The sequence below is a fragment of the Rattus norvegicus genome, chromosome X (assembly GCF_021556685.1).
Source record: "Rattus norvegicus strain SHRSP/BbbUtx chromosome X, alternate assembly SHRSP_T2T, whole genome shotgun sequence".
Classification (NCBI taxonomy): Eukaryota; Metazoa; Chordata; class Mammalia; order Rodentia; family Muridae; genus Rattus; species Rattus norvegicus.
In genome coordinates, this window is record NC_141554.1 from 27,767,804 (window position 1) to 27,791,682 (window position 23,879).

General features: G+C 38.0%; 1 protein-coding gene across 26 annotated transcripts in view; it reads left to right on the forward strand.

Annotated features, from left to right (window-relative positions):
* Phf8 (PHD finger protein 8) overlaps positions 1 to 23,879 on the forward strand; it is a 98,810-nt gene that overhangs the window by 55,188 nt on the left and 19,743 nt on the right. For all 26 annotated transcript variants that reach the window (XM_087600112.1, XM_087600120.1, XM_087600116.1 and 23 more), the window contains 4 exon segments: positions 4,065 to 4,243; positions 4,691 to 4,776; positions 5,293 to 5,426; positions 6,065 to 6,375. In XM_087600112.1, coding sequence (XP_087456238.1) covers positions 4,065 to 4,243; positions 4,691 to 4,776; positions 5,293 to 5,426; positions 6,065 to 6,375 — 710 coding nt within the window.

The window sequence follows — 23,879 nt, forward strand, 5'->3', positions numbered from 1 at the left end:
TCTTATTTCTTTATGAAGGCAGTTAGTGCTATGAATTTTCTTGTTAGTTCTGCTTTCTTTGTTTCCCATAACTTTGGGTATGTTGTGCTTTCATTTTTGTTGAGTCCCAGAAAGTCTTTAATTTCTTTTTTTTCTTCTCTGACCCAGTGGTCATTGAGTACAAAGTTGTTCAGTTTCCCCAAGTGTGTAGGCTTTCTGTTTCTTTTTGTTTAAATCCTGCTTTAATATATGTTGGTCTGAGAAGATAGTGGGGGTTATTTTAATTTTCTTCCTTCTGTTGAGACTTGCTTTGTGCCCAACTATGTGGTCATTTTGGAGAATGTTCTGTGAGGGGCTGAGAAGAAGGTTTGATTTTTTTTTTTTTTTTTTTGCATTTGGGTGCAGTGTGCTGTAGAAATCTGTTAGGGCCATTTAATTTATAACATCTGTAAGTCTGGATGACCTGTCCTTTTGTGAGATTGGGGAGTTGAAATCTCTCACTATTGATGTGTGAGGTTTGATGTGTGATTTAAGCTTTACTAATGTTTCTTTTACAAAATGTGGGTACATTTGGGACATAGATGTTCTGAATTGAGAAGTTATCTTGGTGAATTTTTCCTTTGGTGAGTATGAAGTGACTTTCTCTATTTCTTTTGAATAATTGTGACTGAAAGTCTATTTTATTAGATATTAGAATGGTTATTCCAGCTTGCTTCTTAGATCCATTTCTTAAGAAAACCTTTTTCAAGCCCTTTATTCTGAGGTACTGTCAATCTTTGGTTTTGAGGTGTGTTTTTTCTATGCTTCAGAAGGATAGATCCTGTTTTCACATACATTCTGTTAGCCCGTGTCTTTTTATTGGGGGAATTGAGTTCATTGATAGTACGAGATATTAATGTTTAATATTGTTTATTCCTGTTATTTTGATGTTGGTGGGTGTGTGTGTGTGTGTTTCCCTTCATTATGTACTAGTCATGTATAGTTTTGGCATTGTTTTTCTCATTTAAAATTATTTTTAGATAGTGTCTCTTGTAGTTCAAGCAGGCCACAAAGCTTCACTATAGCCGAAGTTGATCTTGAACTGCTGATTCTTCTGCCTCCACCTCCTAAGGGCTAGGTATACAGAAGTGTACTACCACTGTGTATTTCTTTTTAAATGGTGTATGTGTGTATGTGTGGGGCGTGCACCCATGTGCCTGCCTTCTGGTATCAGTGGAGGCCAGAAGGGGGCATCTAGTCCTTTGAAGCTAGAGTTACCAGATTGCTGTGAGTTAACTGACATCTGTGCTGTGATCCAAAATTAAGCACTCCACAAGAGCACACAGCTGCTTTCAATCGCTAAGCTATCCAATGTCCAATCTGTATGTTGTTATTTTTAAATAAACAGTATGGGGGTTTTGGTTTTAGGTTTTGGCTGTTGTGGGTGGAATCCAGAACTTCATGCATACTTCATGCTGTATCATTGAGCTACATCCCTAGTCCCCAAATATTTTATAGTTATCAGATACAGTGTAATGTTCTATATGTCTACAGTGTAAAATGATTACCAGCATCAAAGTAATTAAAATATCTATGAAGTTAGAAGTTTTCAAATGTACAGGACAATATTATTGACTAAATAATCAAGATGGCCTCTAGAATTTTCTCATATATATAATTTTAACTCTGTACCTTTTAACCAATATCTGTTCCATCTCACCTTACTCTTCATAACTACTACTCTACCCTTTACACATACAAATTTCTGCGTGTTTTTTTTGGGTTTTTTGTTGTTGTTGTTTTTTTTTTTTTTAGATCTGAGATAAATCAGATCATCATTTTCTTTTTCTGTATGGCTTGTTTCACTTAGTATAATGTACTGTTGCAGATGGACCCATATTATCAAAACTAGTCAGATTTTTTTTTTGTCTTGGACATAGACTCTTTGTTAGCCAAGGCTAACTTCAAATTCACCATCCTCTTGACTTAGTCTCTGGTGTACTGGGATGACAGGTATGCCCCACCATATCTGACTCACTATGGTTTGGGTTTGGATTTTCCTATTAACTAATGGTATGGAATATACTTTTTGTCTGTCTGATTGTGGTTATTTGTATATTACCTTTAGAGAAATGTATATTTGGATCGTTTGTTTGATTTCAAGTTATGTTAATACTGACATCCTATTGGCTATGTCTTTTGTCTTACAGAAGCTTTCCAGTTTCATGAAGTCCCATTTATCTATTCTTAATCTTAAGAGTGTGAGCCATTGGAGTTCTGTTTAGGAAACTTCCCCCTGTGCCAATGAGTTTGAGGTTCTTTCCCATTTTCTCTTCTGTTAGATTCAATGTATCTGGTTTTATGTTGAGGTCCTTGATCAGTTTGGACTTGAGCTTAGTGCAAGGTGACAAATGTGGATCTATTTTCATTTTCTACATACCAACTGCTAGATAGACCAGCACTATTTATTGAAGATGCTTTCTTTTTTTTCATTGTATATTTTTTGGCTCCTTTGTCAAAGATCAAGTGAGCATAGGTTTGTGGATTCATTTCTGGGTCTTCTATTCTATTCCACTGTCCTATCTGTCTGTCTCTGTACCAATACCATACAGTTTTTATCACTATTGCTCTGTAATACTGCTTGAGTTCAGGGATGGTGATTCCCCCTGAAGTTCTTAGTTTGCTCTATCCTAGGTCACAGAGGTATTTTCCTGTGCTTACTTCTAGTAGTTTTATAGGTTTTGCTTTCACATTTTCATCTGAGATACATTTTGTATTAGTTTTATATGTAAAGTGAGGGTAATAGTCCATTTTATTTGTTTGTATATTAATAGGTAACTTGTTAACTCAGCATTTTTGAAATATTCTCTTCTCTAACAATTGCCTTGGCACCTATGTCAAAAGTAAAGTGACCATATTTAATTATGTATTCTGGATTCTTAATTTTGTTCCATTTATCTACCTACATCCATTCTTTTATTTATTAGTTTACTAGTTTAGAGACATTGTCACTTTGTTTTGCTTTGTTTTGCTTTAACACAAAGTTTCTCTGTATGGTCCTGGCTATCTTGGAAATTGCTGTGTAGACCAGGCTAATCTTGAACTCAGAGTTCAGCCTTCTGAGTGCTGGGATTAGAGGTGTGAGCCACCAATGCCCAGAGGAAAGTGTCTTACCATATATTGCTGGCTGTCCTGGATCTTGCTGCATAGACCAGGCAGGCCTCAAACTCACAGAGATCTGCCTCCCTCTGCTTCCAAAGCATTGGGATTAAAGACCTATACCTGCATGCCCAGCATATATGCTTATTCTTATGCCAATCTCATAGTACCTCAACTACTTTATCAGTTTTGAAACTAAGTAGTTTTAAGTCCTTTAGTGCTGTTTTTTGAAAAAGAAGTATTACCTATTTTAGGCCCTTCCTTTACATGTCAAGTTTTATTTTTTGACAGTACCATACACATACACAATGCATTTGTTGGTTCTAGGAACAGTTGATCACTTATTTTTGTAGTAATTTTTGAGAATTTAATTTTAATATGATCACCTAAACAGGACTTGCATGATGGCCACAGTAGTTGTTATCCCAACATGAATAGGGGTAGTCACATAAGATCTCAAGCCTAGATGAAGAGCTACAGGCAAGGGAGAATAATTCTTCTCCAGGAAGGAGGCCCTTAATAGGTTATCCAATCTGAGACCAGCCCTCCTAAACACCTAAACATTCAAGCAACACTATTGATCATTATTTGTGTGTGTGTGTGTGTGTGTGTGTGTGTGTGTGTGTGTGTGTGTGTGTGTGTAAGTTATTATTGTAACATAAGCAACAAGAAGAGGTTATGAATTTGAGATGGATTAGGGGAATATACACAAGAGGCATGGTGGAAATGATATAAATACGGTATCCATGTACATGCCAATATTTGCAAAAAAAGAAACAGTGCATTTTGATGAGAATTGCATAGCATTATAACTTAGGGGAAAATTACCTTTTGGGGAAAGTGTGTAGGAATTGAGGAAAGAGATTTGCATATGTTAAGCATGCATTCTATCATTGATTCATTAGCCCTACCATGACTCATTTTAGGTTTTGTTCTCATTTTTCTAGTACAAAGAGGATGAAGAGTGTATCCAAGTCTCGAAGAGCCAAAATTGCGAAGAAGGTAGACAGTGCAAGACTGGTAGCAGAACAGGTCATGGGGGATGAATTTGACTTGGACTCAGATGATGAGCTGCAGATTGATGAGAGACTGGGAAAGGAAAAAGCGAACCTGTTAATGAGATCAAGTATGTTTCTGTTTTATTTTTTTCCCTATCCTGCCATTTCACACTTGGTTTAAGCTTGAACTTGATGGCCTTTGAATTTATCAAGCTCAATATACCTACAGTATTAGAGGTTACCTACAATATTAGAGGTTTTGGGGTTTTTCCAGTTAATTCCTCACCTCTTTGAATTATTTGTTGGTGGCTATTACTTCAGAGAAAAATGCATTTTTTTGTTTGTTTGTTTTTTTGTTTTAAAGACGGGGTTTCTCTGTAGCCCTGGCTGTCCTGGACTTCCAGGCTGGCCTCAAACTCAGATATGCACCTTCCTCTGCCTCCCAAATGCTTGGATTAAAGGTGTGCACCACTGCTACCCCATTGGAAATTTTATTTTTTTGTGCTTCCTTTGAGTGTTTGGCTCAGATGTATTATAATCTTAGCTTCTTACTAATATATTGCATTGTATTTTAGAATTTCCCCGGAAATTGCCCCGTGCAAAACCTTGCTCTGACCCCAACCGAATTCGTGAACCTGGAGAAGTTGAGTTTGACATTGAGGTAGGAGTGTGTCCTGGATCTGGCAAAGGGACAAATATATTGTGCATTTAATTTCTGATATATAAGATAAATATTGAATGCTAGGCTGGGAATATTCTTCAGTGTAGAACATTTGCTTAGCCTGTGCAAAACCCTGGATTCAATTTCTATTCTACAAAAAAAAATCCAATGCACGTTAAGTTGTGACCAGCATATAAAATGGATGATTATAATTTAGTTAAAATATTTTTAAATATTAAAATAAAAGGCAGTATCACTTAGCAAAGAGAATATTTGATTTGAAGTTTATGATGTGTCTCTTTACACATTCTTTTACTTCATTGTTCCCTAGATTCTTTGTTAAATAGGAATCATGGTGCTTTACAAAGATGCTATAAGGATTAAAATGGAATGATAAGTGTACTGCATAATAGATGGTCTCCATTTAGGATGTTAGGACTCACACTGTCAACCCTGTATTAGAAACTTACCAGACCTACCCTGTACAATTGAGGCAGTATGTTCTTTCCTTAACAGGAGGACTATACAACAGATGAGGACATGGTGGAAGGGGTTGAAAGCAAGCTTGGTAATGGGAGTGGAGCTGGTGGAATTCTTGATCTACTTAAGGCCAGCAGGCAGGTCGGGGGACCTGACTATGCTGCCCTCACGTGAGTAATCTCCATTTTCCAGGTTATCAAAAGAGTACCACCCCAAGGGCTAGGCTAGCTAATTATTTGTTGAGCATTTTTATTTGTTGTGGTTTTTTTGAGACATGGTCTCTCTATTTAGTCCAGATTGGTCTGGAACTCCTAGTACTTTTGCCTTGCCTCCAAGTGAGTGCTGATATCATAGGCATATAACACCATGCCCATTACTGAACCAAGTAAACTGATAATTAGCAAGGATATTTATGCTCAAAGAATAATGTGAATGTGAAAACTGTTGCTAGGATCTTCAGAGCTGGCAGTGACAGGATCTGTAGACTTGAGGGAAGAATCAATTTTAAGTACTTTGGAAATGGGCCAGGGAGAGACATAGAAAAGGTATTGCTAATAAAAGGAAATAATTTGGTATAGATGGAGAAAAGAGGCTTTTGTCTCTCTTCATTGTTTGTCTTTAGAGAGACTTAAGGCAAAAAACTAGCTCTTCATGAAAACAGTTTTTGGTATTATCTTCATTCTTAACCATAGATGGTTCTCTCCTTTGTAACACCTTGATTGCCATAGCTATTCTTCCTGAGTGTCCTGACAAGTGGTTTCTTCTGGCTACTATAACTTTCACAGTGTTTCTCCTCTGTCCTTTGCAGTGAGGCCCCAGCCTCCCCCAGCACACAAGAGGCCATCCAGGGCATGTTATGTATGGCCAACCTGCAGTCCTCATCATCCTCACCAGCTACCTCCAGTCTGCAGGCTTGGTGGACCGGAGGGCAAGACCGAAGCAGTGGGAGCTCCAGCAGTGGGCTGGGCACTGTGTCTAATAGTCCTATTTCCCAGCGCACCCCAGGGAAGCGGCCCATCAAGAGGCCAGCATACTGGAAAAACGAGAGTGAGGAGGAAGAGAATGCCAGTATGGATGAACAAGACAGCTTGGGAGCATGCTTCAAGGATGCTGAGTATAGTAAGAACATGCTAGAATATTAGACTAGATCAAAAGAGTTCCCTTTAGCCTAGTATCAATCCTAATTGTAAGAGAAAACAGCCTGTGATGAACACAGGTCTCAACCTTAAGCTAGATACTTACTTTATTCTGAGCCATGTTTTCTTGCTCTGTAAAATGGCAGTTATCTGTATCTCATAAGCTGTTGTAAGAATTAGAGATTATGCTTATACCAAGCATTAGGCCCTTAGTGCCTTACTCATGGCAAGTCCTCCCTTGTAGTATATAGTTCTCTTACAGCTGTCATCTGGTTTTGGTACTATTTATGTTTCACTTTAGCAAACTTATTTCCTCTCTTATTTGACTGCTATCATCTGTATTTTTTAGTGTTCTATGTTAATTCATTTCTTGCAAAGGTATATACCATCAGCTCTCCATAGCTGAGTGTTCCATATCCCATTGTTTCATCCATAGATCAAAAGTATGTGGAAAAATTACATCTGTATCTCACATTTACAGACTCTTCTTTTCATTTTCCTCTGACTCGTATAGTACCACTATTTATAGTCAAAGTAAATGACGAAGGGCATGGGGTATACACAAGTACAATAGTAAGGAACTTAAAAGCACACATGGTTTTTGGTTGATGAAGGAGGACACTCTGAAATCAGTTCCCTTAAAGTATTGATGGAAAACTGAAATGACCTTTATTGAACTTTACATATTTAAGAAACAAACCCTAAAATATGATTTTGTAATATAATGAATAAAGCACTGATTTACATAATGTAGGTCATGATAATGTTAATTTTTTTACTGTTTTCAAAATTATATAAACGTAATTTTCATTGACTGAGACAAAAAAACTAGAGAAAGCCAAAATTCTTTAGACCTGATACTTTTCTTTCTCAGCATATTTTCTTTTCATTGTGTTCATACAACTTACATGTAAACATATAGACAGAGTATAGTTTTGTTTAATATGTATGGCTCTACAGTTTGCTTGGATATCTTTCAACACCAGTACATGGAGATCTGTTTCAATGCATACAGGTTTGTTTGCTGCAAACTATTCTGCAACATCACAATGCTTATTCCTTTCTCTATTTGACATTTAGGTTGTTCTTAACTTTCTTTTTATTGCATTGAAAATTCTTGCAATAAGCTTTTATGTCTATTTTGCCAGGAAATGTCTCTCTAGAATAGGAAAACTTGTTGAAGTTTGTATATAAGATACATATTGATAGCGTCAAGCTATGTTTCAAAAGGATCAGTTTATGAATAGTGTATGAGAAATACCTTTTCCCTTTCATTCTTATAGTCAATGGATATTGTGAACTATTTAAGTTCTGTAACTAAAGGTGGTGCTTGCTTCTTTGTTTTATATATTTGTTGGCCCTCTGTTCATTTTCTCTGAGCTATCTGTTCATTCTCTCAATTATTTTTTTTTCAAAAAAAATTTCTTATGGATTTGTAGTTGTTTTCACATTGTTTTATTATTATTTCCTTGATCATCATCATCTCTTCTTTTTCCTCCTTTTTTTTTTCAAGACAAGGTTTTTCTGTGTACCCCTTGCTATCCTAGAACTCATGTTGTAGATCAGACTGGCCTTGAACTCAGATAGCCACCTGTCTCTGCCTTCTTAGTGCTGGGATTAAAGGCATGTGCTACCACTACCTGGTTTCCTTTTAGGACTTTTTATTCTGTGTTTTTTAGGTTTTATTTTTTATATATTTTGGATATGCTAATTTTCTTCCCTTCTTTTTGTTAGAGAGGAACATTTTTTTTCTCATGTCTGTACAGGCCTCATATAATTGAGATCTACTGGGGAGAAGACAGAAGAGTAGATCGAGAAGTGGATAGAATATTTTTCTAATCTTTGCTACTGTAGTTCTAGACTCCTGATTATTTCCTTGCCTCATTTTTCTGGTTTGCTCTTTTCTGTGCATCATAAGTATATTTAAGTGGCCTCCTTTCAGGAAGCTTGCAATATTGCCTTCTTTGAGGCAGGTTTTATTAAATAACCTAAGGTATCCTCAAACTTGTGATCATCCTGACACACAGCCCACATCTAAAATGCAGGCAGGAGGCAGAGAGTGTACTGGGCATGGCACAAATCTGTTGAAACCTCAAAGCCCACCCCCAGTGACACACCTCCCCTAACAAGGTGACACCTCCTATTCCTTTCCAGCAGTTCCACCAATTGGGGACCAACTGTTCAAACGTGTATATACAGGACATTCTCATCCAAACTACCACAGAAATTTGATAAGGTTTCTTCTCATTCTGTAGGTTGCCTCATTACTCAATTCATTGTGTCCTTTGCTATACAAACCTGTTTAGTTTCGTGAGGTCCCATTTATTAATTGTTGGTCTTAATGCCTGAACTATCATGGTCTTGTTTGAGGAAGTCCTTTCCTATACCAGTGAGTTCAAACATACTCCCTCATATCTACTCTATCAGAGTCAGGGTAACAGGTCTTAAGTTCTTAAATCCATTTGGAGTTGACTTTTGTGTAACATGATCAAGTCTCATTCTTCTACGGGTAGCTATCTACTTTGACCAGCTGTCTTTTCTCTAATGAGTATTAGTGGATTCTTTATCAAAACTCAGGTATAATTATTTGTGAATGTGCAGTTTAATCTGTTGGTCAATAAATAGTATATAGGGTTAGGGTTAGGGCATAATCTATAGTATGATATGAAATCTGGGATTGTGATAGCTCTAGAACTTTTGTTGTTGTTATTCAGCTCTTTTTGGTTCTCCTGGGACTTCTGTGTTTCCCTTATGAAATTTAAGATTGTTTTTCGATTTCTTTGAAGAATTGTTTTGGAATTTTGTTGGGGCTTGTATTGAATCTGTAGCTTTCTTTTTGGCAAGATGACTGTGTTCACAATATTAATTCTGCCAATCCTTGAACATGGGAAGTTTTTGCATCTTCTGTTGTCTCTTTCAGTATTTCTTTTCAGTGTCTTAAAGTTTTGGTTATACAAAATTTTACTTATTTTGACTATTCCAAGATATTTTTGAGGCAGTTGTGAAAGGTATAGTCTCTCTGAATTATTTCTCAGGATGGTTATACAAAATTTTACTTCTTTTGACTATTTCAAGATATTTTTGAGGCAGTCGTGAAAGGTATAGTCTCTCTGAATTCTTTCTCAGGATGCATGACATTTATATATAGGGAGACTACTGATTTTTGTATGTTCATTTAGTATCTTGCTACTTTGCTGAATGTATTTATGAGCTGTGGGAGGTTTCTGGTCTTTTACCTATAGAACCATATCATCTAAAAATAAAGATACCTTGACTTCCTTTCTTATTTGTATTCCCTTTATGTCTTTCACTGGTCTTACTGTTCTAGCAAAGACTTCAAATAGTTGAACAGGAGTCAGGAGAGTGGACAGCCTTGTCTTATTCCTGATTTTAGTGGAAATGCTTTCAGTTTCTCACCATTTAGCTTGATGTTCTCTGCAGACTTCTTGTACATTGCCTTTATTATTGTTGAGATAAATCCTCTGTATCCTTAGATTCTCCAGGTCTTTTATCATTGAGGGATGTTAAATTTTGTCACAGGACTTCTGCACTCAAAGAGGTGATTCTGTGGTTTATGTCCTTTAGTCTGTTTATGTTGTGGATTATGTTTATTGAATTTTATATGTTGATCCATCTCTGTATCTCTGGAGTAAAAACAGTTTTGATTACAGAGGATAATCTTTTTCATACGCTATTGAATTCTGTTTCAAATTGTTTTAGGTATTAAGAGTCCATTCCATGCAAGGCCCTGGGTTTGATCCCCAGCTCTGAAAAAAAAAGAGTCCATTCCATTCCATTCAAATTTTAGAACCAACTTTTCTACTTCTGCAAAATTGATTTGAAAGGGATTGCATTAAATATGTAGATCACTTTGGGGACTATTATTGTCTTAATAATAATGGTAAGACATCCAATCTTAGATATCTTAATACTGAGGTTGGATGTCTTTACATTGATTTATGCCTTTGTAGTTTTTTACCTCTTAGACTTCCTTTTTTAGATTTATTCCTTCTCATTTTTTGATATTACTAGAAATACAATTTTCTTAATTTCCCTCATATTGCTAATTATTATTTAATAAATTTATTTAATAAATATATTGCTGGTTATTGCTAATGTATAGAAATATGACTAATTCTTGTATGTACCTTTTTCAACTTTGTAGAATACTATTATTAGCTATAATGTCCCCCTCAACCCAACTATAGAAGGTTCTTTAGAATTTTGTATACATGATTTTATTTTTGTCTTTCCAATTTGGTTTTTCTTTTTAAGTTTTACATGGTTATTTAATTAGTTTTGTTTATTAGTGGGAATTTATCAATTTCTAATAGTCCTTATACAATATTATTAGGTAAGGATGTTAGTTTAAGAGAAATTCATACAGAATTCTAATTCTAAAATGTAATAAATGTTAGTACTTTGTAAAATGGAGCAAGCTCTACTATTAGCAATTCTCTGTGCCTCTTACTGTGTTTTGGTCTCTATATCCTGTGACTTTTAAAACAGGCCTTTATTAATGCATTCTTTTTTTGTTGTTGTTGTTGGGGGGGGTTTGTTGTTGTTTTGTTTTTTTCATTTTCTTTTTTTATTATATTTCTTTACTTACATTTCAAATGTCATTCCTTTTTCCAGTTTCTCGTCCATAAGCCCCCATATCCTCCCCCTCCTCCATAAGGGTGTTCCCCCATCCATCCCCCTTACCACTGCCCCCCCTTCCCCTGCACTGGACATCCAACCTTGGCAGGACCAAGGGTTTCCCCTTCCACTGGTACCCCAACAAGGCCGTCCTCTGCTACATATGCAGCTGGAGCCCAGGGTCAGTCCATGTCTTTTGGTAGTGGTTTAGTCCCTGGGAGCTCTGGTTGGTTGGCTATGTTGTTCTTATGGTGTTGCAAGCTCCTTCAACTCTTTCAATCCTTTCTCTAATTCCTCCAACAGGGGTCCTGTTCTCAGTTCAATGGTTTGCTGCTAGCATTGACCTCTGTATTAGACATGCTCTGGATGTGTGTCTCAGGAGAGATCTATATCCAGTTCCTGTCAGCATACACTTCTTAACTTCATCAATCTTATCTAGTTTTGGTGGCTGTATATATACGGGCCACATGTTATCATAGCCTTAGCACAAAGGTTTTTGTGTATGTGCGTGCATGTGTATGTGTGTATTCTGGCATAGGAATTTGGGATCTGCTATAGGCATGTACCCAAAGTCAAGATATTTCTTATATTTTGGGTTTACTGACTTGATGCTACTGTATCCTGTGGATCATCCCTTTCTGGCACTTCCAGCAGAGCTTGTAGTAACAATACTGTAAGGAAAGTCATTGCCACTTGAACTGTCAGCTAACACTCTTAACCACAGAGCCATCTCTCCAGCCCTGAGGTTCATAGGCCTTTAGAACTGGTTTGTAGGAGGACTGTAAAAGATTTTGGAGATATAAACCCTTAAATACTCTAAGAAAAGCAAAATGAGACATTTTAATGGGATTCAGGGAAAAAAAAAACCCAGAATGCCAAAAGAAATGTGGGCCATGGAGGACTAGTTCTTGAGGCTTCGGAAGTGAACCAAAGTCTCTATCGGGACCTAGCCCAGGGGCAATTTGTATTTTATCAATTGATCTGGCTGTATTCTGGCAGCGTCCTGAGAAATTAAAAAAGGTGAATACTTTTTTTTTTTCATGAAAGAAATCTCAAGACAGGATAGCACTCAGGTTAGGATGTGTCTCTGTTACTCCTTGTTCTTCTCAACCACGTAGTGCATAAAGATAGGGTAAGTGTGCAGTGTGATGAAGAAAGTAGCCTGAGTTTTAAAATGTTGCCACAGAATAAACAAATGTAGATGTAGTTTTGTTAAAGAGACTAACAATAATAAAAGAGTACTGGGATGGTAGATAGGAAGGTATCCTAAGGGTGAACTTATCCACCAAGGCTGGAACTAGTGAACATACAAATTCATTTTAAGACAGGGATAGAACTGACAATAGCACTGAATGGGGTTCCTGGTTTAAAAACAGCTTCATAAAAAATGTTTCCAAGATTCACTTATCAAAGCATTCGAAGGCCAGTATATCTTTGATCTAAGAGGAAATATGAATATATATTTTTTTTCATTGTCACCCATATGATACTGGTTTGTAGGGCATAAAAAAATTCAGGATTGAGGAAGTGATCAAGTTTTGCACCAAGGTTCCACATGTGGCTGAATCCAGTCAATTGTGTGGCAGGGGTGGAGTCACTGCAAGAAGACACAATAGGCCACTCACTGTGTGAAGCTATTAAGGTGAAGAAATCCAAGTTACAATACAGACCCTAGGGTACTTTAGAGACTCTAGGGTACTGTAGAACCAGAGCTAGAAGATTTGCCAAGAAAAGCTTTAGGCAAGGAGTATAGCTCGGCATGGCTCACCAGTAAGTGTAACTCAGTTCCAGGGAGTTTGACACCATCTTCTGGTCTCTGGACACTTTGAACACATTGAAGGGACATACATGCAGGCAAAACATCTATACACAAAATAAATTAAAAATCTGTAAAAAGTCCTATTAATCCATTAGCAGCTTATCATATTAAACAGCCCCACTTCTCAGCACCAATTTTCTGTATTACTTGTTTTTACATAATCAAATGCTTGTTGAGAAGCAACTTGAGGAAGAAAGGGTTTATTTTGGCTTAATGATTTGAAAAAGTAATAGTGCATCATAGTATAGCATAGTATAGTATAGTAAAGAAGGGAGGACAGCAGGAACATGAGCTTGTCATACTGCATCCTGAGTCAGAAAGCAGATAATAGACAGGAATCAGGGTCAAGCAATACAAGTTCAAGGCTCTCCACCACTGACCTATTTCTTCCATCAACAGTCTATTTGCTAAAGATTCTACAACCTTCCAAAACAGTGCCATCAGATAGTGCCATTCAAACACATGAGGCTGTGGGGGGTTATTTCTCATTCAAATCACAGCCGTATCTGAAAATTTCTTTCAATCAGTTTAAGAAATTTCATCGCCAAGATTACTCTCACATGGTCTAGAGCAGCATCTTTCTCTGCAGTTAATTCTTCCTTGATTCTCTACAGCCATACAGTTGATTTGATCCTGCCTCTGTGACCACCATGACTACTGCTATTACTCTAAAACCTCCTCCCCATATCAATTTCTCTGTGTAAAACTTCTAGTATACTGTTTAGTAGTAGTGGTAAAATTGGCGTTCTTGTTATACTGTCTCTCTCCCCTTTGCTTTCCTTTCCCCCTTTGCCCCCTTTTCCTCTTCCCCTTCCCCCTTTCCCCTTTTCCCTTTCCTTCTTCCCACTTTTCCCCTTTCTTCCTTCCCCTCTTCCCCTTTTTCCCTTTCCCTCTCCCCCTTTCTCCTTTCCCTCTTCCCTCTTTCCCCTTTCCCCTTTCCCCCTTCCCCCTTTCTCTCTTCCCCCTTTCCCTTTTCCCCTTTCCCCTTCTTCCCCCTTTTCTCCTTTCTTCCTTCCCCTCTTACCCTTTTCCCCCTTTTGCTCTCCCCCTTTCTCCTTTCCCTCTTCCCCCTTTCCCCTTTCCGCCTTTCCCTCTTTCCCCTTTGTCTCTTTCCCCTTTCCCCCTTTCTCTCTTCCCCCTTTCCCTTTTCCCCTTCCCCTTTTTCCCTTTCCCCTTCTTCCCCACTTTCCCCTTTCTTCCTTCCCCTCTTCCCCCTTTTCCCCTTTCCCTCTCCCCTTTCTCCTTTCCCTCTTCCCCCCTTTCCCCATTTTCCCTTCCCCTTTCTCCATTTCCTCCTTTCCCTTTCCCCTTTCCCCTTTCTCTCTTCCCCCTTTCCCTTTTCCCCTTTCCCTTTTTCCCTTTCCCCTTCTTCCCCACTTTCCCCTTTCTTCCTTCCCCTCTTCCCCCTTTTCCCCTTTCCCTTTCCCCCTTTCTCCTTTCCCTCTTCCCCCCTTTCCCCATTTTCCCTTCCCCTTTCTCCATTTCCTCCTTTCCCTTTCCCCTTTTTCCCCTTTCTCCCTTCCCCCCTTCCCCCTTCTCCCCTTTCCCCTTTCCTTCTTCTCCCTTTCCCTCTTCCCCCATTCCCCTTCCCCTCTTTTCCTCTTTTCCCCCTTTATACTTTATTGCTTTCTGTGCTTACTCAAGGCATTTACAGAAAATTCAGCGCTTTAAGCTGCAGTTGGGAGAAAACACGTGGCATTTGTCTTTCTGGGTCTTGGGTTACTTTAATCAATACAGTTTTTTATAGTTGTATTTATTTATTGTAAATTTCATTATTTTGTTTTTCTTTACAGCTGAACTGTATTTCAAAGTGTATATGTACCACATTTTCACTACCCTTTCATCAATTGAAGGACAATTAGATTGTTTCTGATGTCTTGACAATTATGATTAGAATGACAATGAAGTATCTGTAGGAAAAGTGTTAAGTCCTTTGGGCATATGCAAAGACTCGTTTTTGAAAGGTATCTGGTATATTTATTTCTTAGATTTTTGTTTGTTGTGAGACAGCTTTAGATGCCCTGAAACTCACTCTGTAGACCAGGCTGGCCTAGAACTCTCAGACATCTGCCTATCTCTGCCTCCTGGCCACTACCACTCTACTTTATTTCTTAGCTTTTTAAGAGTTCCACATGTTAGTATCTAGAGTAGATATGTGAATTTGCAACCGTACCAATAAACAGTGAAAAAAGTTCCCTTTCCCTGTATTCTCCCCATTTGTTCTCTTCATCTTAGGCATTCTAACTAGGTTAAGCTGAAATCTCAAAGTTGCTTTGACTTGCATTCTCTAATAATTGATTTTATTTAGTTAGTTTCATAATTTTTTTGATTGGGAATTTCACATCATGAGCCCCAATCACATTCACTTCCTTGTCTTCCCAGGTCTGCCCCACTGATGAACATTTTTAAAGATACTTCTAGCTACTTTTATTCTTCCCTTTGAGAACTCTCTGTTCAGATTAATAGCCCGTTTTTTGAATGGGTCACTTTTTTACTCTTACTTTCTCAATATTTATTTGAGTCATAGATATCAATCATTTGTCAGATGTGTACCTGCCAAAATTTCTCTCTGCTCTGTGGGCTTCTTTACTCAATTTTTTGTTTTTATCTTATATACATTAATGTTTTGCCTGCATGTATGTCTGTGTGAGGATGTCAGATTCCCCTAAAACTGGAGTTACAGACAGTTGTGAGCTGCAGTGTGTGTGCGCGTGCATGCTAGGAATTGAACCCTGATCCTCTAGAGAGCTGTCAGTGCTCTTAACTGCTGAGATATCTTTCCAGTCCCACTTGTTTCTTTAGCTGTGCAGAAGCCTTTTAGTTTTATGATGTTCCACTTGTCGATTGTTGGCTTTAATTCCTAGGCAAATGCTCCTATTCAGAAAGTCTTCCTATGCCTTTATCTTGTAGGACCTTGCCTATCTTTTCTTCTACCAATCTTTTCTTCTTTAGTGGTTCAGGTTTCATATTTTGGTATTTGAGTTAGTTTTTATGCAAAGTGATAAATGCAGGTTTATTTTAATTCTTCTACCTGTAGACATTGAATTTTCCCGTCATCATTTGTCATAGTTGCTATCTTTATCCAGTTTATGTTTTTAGCATCTTTATTAATTATTAAATGACTGTATTTACATGTACCCTTGTTTCTTCCTTCTAACATGTTTCACTGGTCTACATGTCTGGATGTTCTTTTTGGTTTTACTGGTACCATTCTGTTTTTTTTTACAATGGCTCTTTAACAAAGAAGTTTGTTTTAACTATCTGGGATCTTTTGTGGTTCCACGTGAATGTTAGAATAGTATATTCTATTTGTGAAGAATGAGAGGGGTTTTGATTATGATTATATTAAATCATCTATAAATAGGTTTTGGTAGAATATTCATTAATTCTACCAATCCATGAGCCTGGAATGTTTTCCCCATTTTCTAATATTATTCTCAATCTCTCTTTTTTTTTCAATAACTTAGGTTTTCATTGTAGAAATCTTTCACCTTCTTGGTTAGATTTTAGTTCTTGATTTTTTTGAGGTTATTGTGAATGAGAATGTGTCCATGTCTTTCTCAGTGTATTGTTGATGTATAGATACTGATTTTTTTCCTTTTTTAATTCTTGTTTTACATCCTGACTTCAGTTTTCCCTTTCTCCTCTCCTCCCAGATGGTTCCTCTTACCTCCCCTTCTCCCCATATCCATTCCTCATCAGATTCTCTTCAGAAAAGGGCAGGAATCCTTTGGATATCAACCAAATGTAGCATATCAAGTTGCAATAACATTAGGTGCTTCCCCTCCTATCAAGGCTGGATCAGGCATTCCAGTATGAAGAAGAGGGTTCCAAAAGCAGGCAAAAGAATCAGAGACAGCTTCTGCTCCCACTATTAGGAATCCCACAAGAAGACCAAGTTACATAACTGTAACATGTATCTAGGTCAGTCTCATACAGGCTCCCTGGTTGTTGATTCAGTCGCTATGGGCTCCTATGAGCCCACAGGCCATTTTGTTGTGGTATTCTTGACCCCTCTGGCTCCTACAATTCCCCCCACACACACACACATACATGAACACACTCCTCTTCCATAGGATTCCTTGAGCTTCATAATAATGTTTGGCAATAGGTCTCTGGATCTGTTTCTATCAGTTGCTGGATGAAAGCTTTCTGATAACAATTGGACTAGGTACCACTCCATGAGTATAGCAAAATATTATTAGGAATCACTTCCTTGACTTTTTGTTTTTACCAATCATGTTTGGGTCTATCTTAGGTCTCTGGGCTATCCAGCCTCTGGATCCTGGTCCTCCAGGCAGTATCAAGGTGGGCTCCCTCTCTGGGCATGAGTCTCAAACTGGACCAGTCTTTGGTTGACCAGTCATTGGTTGATCCCTCCCACAATTTCTGTGCCACTTTCACACCAGCATATCTTGTAGGCAGGGCAAATTGTAGGTTGGAGTTTTGTGGCTGGGTTGGTGTCCAAGTTCCTCCCCTGGAAGCCTTGCTTGGTTACAGGAGATGACAAGCTCAGTCTCATATCCCTCCTAGCTTGGAATCTTAGCTAGGGTCACCCCTGTAGATTCCTGGGAGTTTCCATTGCATTAGGTTTCTACCTCACCCAGAAGATGCCGCCCCCCATTTCCATCCATCTCTCCTAGTACTCTCTCCCTCCATCCTCTCCTCTCCAACCTGAACCCCCTCTTGTTTTCATCCCCCCTCAACCCATCCACCTACAATATCTATTCTACTTTCCCTTTCCAGGGAGATTCATGTATCCCCTTCCTCAAGCCCTCTTTGTTACTTAGCTCCTCTGGTTCTGTGGATTGCAGCAAGGTTATCCTTCACTTTACAGGTAATATCCACTTATAAGTGATTACATTCTATGTTTGTCTTTCTAGGTCAGAATTGCCTCACTCAGAATGATTTTTTTTCTAGTTCCATCCATTTGTCTGCATATCTCATTTTTATTTTTTGTAACAGCTAAGGATTGTGTAAATAAACAACCTTTCTTTATCCATTTTTCAGTTGAGGGACACATCTAGGTTGTTTTCAGTTTCTGGCTTTTACGAATAAAGCTGCTATGAGCATAGTCAAGTGTGTGTCCTTGTGGTAGGATAGAGTCCTTTGGGTATATACCCAGAAGTGATACAGCTGGATCTTGGGGTGGATAGATTCCCAGTTTTCTGAGAAATGGCCATATTGATTTCCAAAGTGGCTGTGCAAGTTTGTACTCCCACCAGCAATAGTGCAGTGTTTCCCTTGCTTTACATCCTCTCCAGCATGAGCTGTCACTTGTGTTTTTGATCTTAGCAATTCTGGCAAGATAGAATCTCAAACACATTTAGGATGTTGAGAACATGTCTTTAAGTGCTTCTCAGCATTTGAAGTGCCTCTGTTGAGAATTCTCTGTTTAGATCTGTACCCCATTTAATTGAGTTATTTGGTTTGTTAATATCTAGTTTCTTATTTATATATTTTGGAATTTTGCCCACTGTCAGATATGAGTTTAGCAAAGATCTTTTCCCATTCTGTAGGCTGTAGTTTTGTTCAATTGACAGTGTCCTTTGCCTTTTCAGTTTCATGAGGTCCTATTTATCAATTGTTGATCTTAGTGCCAGAGATTGTCCCCTGTATCAGTGCATTCAAGGCTCTTCCCCACTTTCTCTTCTATCAGGTTCAGTATATCTGGTTTTATGTTGAGGCCTTTGATCCACTTGGACTTGAGTTTTGTGCAGGGTGATAAGTATGAATCTATTTGTGTTCTTCTACACACAGACTTCCAGTTAGACCAGCACCACTTGTTGAAGATGCTTTTTTTTTCAGTGTCTGTATCTGGATTGTTAACCAAAAATTGGGTTTCCATAGGTATATGAATTAATGGTTAAGTCTTCAATTGCATTGATCAGCCTGTCTGTTTTTATGGAAGTACCATGTGGTTTTTATTACTATTACTCTGTACCACAATTTGAAGTGAGCAGTTCTTTTATTGTTCAGAATTGTTTTAATTATCTGGGGTTTTGGGGTTTTGGTTGTTGTTGTTGTTTCCATATAAGGCTGAAAATCTTTCAAGATTTGTGTAGAATTGTGTTGGAATTTTAGTAGGTATTGCATTGAATCTGTAGATTGCTTTTGGTAGGATGGTCATTTTGACTATATTAATCCTGCCAATCCATGAGCATGGGAGATCTTTCCATCTTCTGAGATCTTTTTCAATTTCTTTCTTCAGAGACTTGAAGTTCTTGTCATACAGATCTTTTGTTTGCTTGGTTAGAATCACACCAAGGTATTTTATGTTATTTGTGACTATTATGAAGATGTCATTTCCTTAATTTCTTTCTTAGCCTGTTTATCCTTTGAGTAGAAGAAGGCTACTGATTTGTTTGAGTAAATTTTATACCCTAACACTTTGCTGAAAGAGTTTTTCAAATATAGGAGTTCCCTGGAAGGATTTTGGAGTTGCTTATGTATACTATATATCATCGACAAATAGAGATATTTTGACTTCTTCCCTTCCAGTTTGTAATCCCTTTGATCTCCTTTGGTTGTCTGATTGCTCTAGCTAGAGCTTCAAGTACTTTGTTGAATAGATAATGGAGAGAGTGGACAGCCTTGTCTTGTCTCTGATTTTAGTAGAATTCCTTTAATTTTCTCACCATTTAATTTGGTGTTGGCCATTGGCTTCTTGTATATTGCCTTTATTTTATTTAGGTATGTGTCTTAACACTCCTGATCTCCAAGACTTTATCATGAAGGAGTGTTGGATTTTGTCAAAGGCTTTTTCAGAATCTAGTGAGGTGATCATGTGGTTCTTTTCTTTTGGCTTGTTTATATGGTGGATCACATTGACAGATTTTGTTATATTGAGCCATCCCTGAATCTCTGGGATGTAGCCTACTTGATCATGGTGGATGATTGTTTTGATGTGTACTTGGATATATTTGAGTATTTTTCATCAATATTCATGAGGGAAATTGCTCTGATTTTCTTTGTTAAAGTTTTGTGTGGTTTTTGTATTAGAATTACTGTGACCTTATAAAATGAATTTGGCAATGTTCCTTCTGTTTCTATTTTTTAGAATAATTTTAGGAGTATTAGTATTAGCTCTTTTTTGAAAGGCTGGTAGAATTCTGCACTAAAACTGTCAGTTGGGCCCTGAACTCTTTTTTTTTTTTTTTTTTTTTTTTTTTGGTTCGGAGGCTTTTAATGACTAGTTCTATTTGAGTAGGTGTTATAGAACTATTTGAATTGTTTTCTGATCTTGGTTTAACTTTGTTAAGTATTATATATCAAAACATTTATTCATTTCTTTTAGATTTTCTGATTTTGTGGAGTACAGGATTTTGAAGTATGACCTAATGATTCTTTGGATTTCATTAGTCTCTGTTGTTATGTCTCCCCTTTCATTTCTGATTTTGTTAATTTGTTAGCCAGTATGACCTGGTGTTTTGGGTGCCTATGTTGCCTCTTGGATTCTGGGAACTGGTGTCGCTTCTGGGATTTTGGATACTGGTGTGGCCTCTGGGGTTTCTAGTACCATCTTGGCCTCCTACAGAGCAGGGGTCTTCTGCAGGAGGTGTGAGCCTGGGGTCCTAACATAGTGGCCTTTAGCAGAGCAGGGGTCTTCTGCTAGAATTGTGGACTGGGATATGGAGCCCAAGGGAAGGGGTACTGTTGGGGACTGCTGGACCAGCTTTAAGGAGTATTAGGTGATAGGTGCGTGTTTTACTTGGGGTTCCCAGTACCCAGCATAGCCTCTGGTAGAGTAGGTGTCTTCTGCTGGAGGTAAGGACCAGGATATGGAGTCCTCAATACAGATTTTTGTAAGTTGATTTTGTATCCTGCGATCTGTTGATCATTTCTGAAGTTTTATGGTTGCTTTTAGAATATAATGTTGTATGCAAATTAGGGACAGTTTAACTTCTTTTCCTTTTTATATCTCCTTAACCCCCTTCTTTGCATTATTGCTCCAGCTAGTGTTTCAAGTATTATATCGAAAAGAAATGGCAATAGCATACAGTCCTTTCTCATTCCTGATTTTAATAGATTGCTTTAAGTTTCCATTTATGATGATATTGGGAATATATTTGTCACATAAAGCCTTACTGTTTTAAAATATGTTTCTTGCAGTTCTACTCTGTGTAGGGCTTTTTAGCATGATGTTATGCTGGATTTTATCAAAGGCCTTTTTACATCAATTGAGGTGATTATGTGTTTTTTGTCTTCAAGACCACTTATGTAATTTATTTATTGGCTTGTACATGTTGTACCATCGCTGTATCTCTGACATAAAGTCATCTTGATCTTTGATGGTATTTTTGATAAATACCTCTACTGGTCTGTAATTGGTTTGTAATTGTATTTTATTGAAGATGTTTGACCCTGTGTTCATCAGAGATATTGGCCTCTGCCATTTTCTTTTTTGTTCTCATGGTTATGTCTCTACCTAGTATTGGTATTTTTATTAGAATAATACTGACTTTGTAGAAATAGCTTAGAACTGTTCCTTGTATACTTTTTGAATAATTTAATAAGAATTGACTATAGTTATTTGCAGATCTGTTGAAAGTTTGCTGTGAATACATTTGGGCCTGCACTTACATAGTTAGAATGATTTATATTACTGTTTCCTATGTTAGACTTCTGTTTAGGTTGTTGATCTCTTCTTGGTTTAACTTTGGTGGTTTGGTAAATCTAGAAATTTGTTCATTTCTTTTAGATTTTTTTTAAGATTTATTTTCTTTTTTTTTATTAACTTGAGTATTTCTTATATACATTTCGAGTATTATTCCCTTTCCCGTTTCCGGGCAAACATCCCCCTCCTCCCTCCCCTTCTTTATAGGTGTTCCCCTCCCCATCCTCCCTCCATTGCCGCCCTCCCCCCAACAATCTAGTTCACTGGGGGTTCAGTCTTAGCAGGACCCAGGGCTTCCCCTTCCACTGGTGCTCTTACTAGGATATTCACTGCTACCTATGAGGTCAGAGTCCAGGGTCAGTCCATGTATAGTCTTTAGGTAGTGGCTTAGTCCCTGGAAGCTCTGGTTAGTTGGCATTGTTGTAATATGCGGTCTCGAGCCCCTTCAAGCTCTTCCAGTTCTTTCTCTGATTCCTTCAACGGGGGTCCTATTCTCAGTTTAGTGGTTTGCTGCTGGCATTCGCCTCTGTATTTGCTGTATTCTGGCTGTGTCTCTCAGGAGAGATCTACATCCGGCTCCTGTCGGTCTGCACTTCTTTGCTTCATCCATCTTGTCTAATTGGGTGGCTGTATATGTATGGGCCACATGTGGGGCAGGCTCTGAATGGGTGTTCCTTCAGTCTCTGTTTTAATCTTTGCCTCTCTCTTCCCTGCCAAGGGTATTCTTGTTCCCCTTTTAGAGAAGGAGTGAAGCATTCACATTTTGATCATCCGTCTTGAGTTTCATTTGTTCTAGGCATCTAGGGTAATTCAAGCATTTGGGCTAATAGCCACTTATCAGTGAGTGCATACCATGTATGTCTTTCTGTGTTTGGGTTAGCTCACTCAGGATGATATTTTCCAGTTCCAACCATTTGCCTACGAATTTCATAAAGCGGTTGTTTTTGATAGCTGAGTAATATTCCATTGTGTAGATGTACCATATTTTCTGTATCCATTCATCTGTTGAAGGGCATCTGGGTTCTTTCCAGCTTCTGGCTATTATAAATAAGGCTGCGATGAACATAGTGGAGCACGTGTCTTTTTTATATGTTGGGGCATCTTTTGGGTATATGCCCAAGAGAGGTATAGCTGGATCCTCAGGCAGTTCAATGTCCAATTTTCTGAGGAACCTCCAGACTGATTTCCAGAATGGTTTTACCAGTCTGCAATCCCACCAACAATGGAGGAGTGTTCCTCTTTCTCCGCATCCTCGCCAGCATCTGCTGTCACCTGAGTTTTTGATCTTAGCCATTCTCACTGGTGTGAGGTGAAATCTCAGGGTTGTTTTGATTTGCATTTCCCTTATGACTAAAGATGTTGAACATTTCTTTAGGTGTTTCTCAGCCATTCGGCATTCCTCAGCTGTGAATTCTTTGTTTAGCTCTGAACCCCATTTTTTAATAGGGTTATTTGTCTCCCTGCGGTCTAACTTCCTGAGTTCTTTGTATATTTTGGATATAAGGCCTCTATCTGTTGTAGGATTGGTAAAGATCTTTTCCCAATGTGTTGGTTGCCGATTTGTCCTAACCACGGTGTCCTTTGCCTTACAGAAGTTTTGCAGTTTTATGAGATCCCATTTGTCGATTCTTGATCTTAGAGCATAAGCCATTGGTGTTTCGTTCAGGAAATTTTTTCTAGTGCCCATGTGTTCCAGATGCTTCCCTAGTTTTTCTTCTATTAGTTTGAGTGTATCAGGTTTGATGTGGAGGTCCTTGATCCACTTGGACTTAAGCTTTGTACAGGGTGATAAGCATGGATCGATCTGCATTCTTCTACATGTTGCCCTCCAGTTGAACCAGCACCATTTGCTGAAAATGCTATCTTTTTTCCATTGGATGGTTTTGGCTCCTTTGTCAAAAATCAAGTGATCATAGGTGTGTGGGTTCATTTCTGGGTCTTCAATTCTATTCCATTGGTCTATCTGTCTGTCTCTGTACCAATACCATGCAGTTTTTATCACTATTGCTCTGTAATACTGCTTGAGTTCAGGGATAGTGATTCCCCCTGAAATCCTTTTATTGTTGAGGATAGTTTTAGCTATCCTGGGTTTTTTGTTATTCCAGATGAATTTGCAAATTGTTCTGTCTAACTCTTTGAAGAATTGGATTGGTATTTTGATGGGGATTGCATTGAATCTGTAGATTGCTTTTGGTAAAATGGCCATTTTTACTATATTAATCCTGCCAATCCATGAGCATGGGAGATCTTTCCATCTTCTGAGGTCTTCTTCAGTTTCTTTCTTCAGTGTCTTGAAGTTCTTATTGTACAGATCTTTTACTTGCTTGGTTAAAGTCACACCGAGGTACTTTTATATTATTTGGGTCTATTATGAAGGGTGTCGTTTCCCTAATTTCTTTCTCGGCTTGTTTCT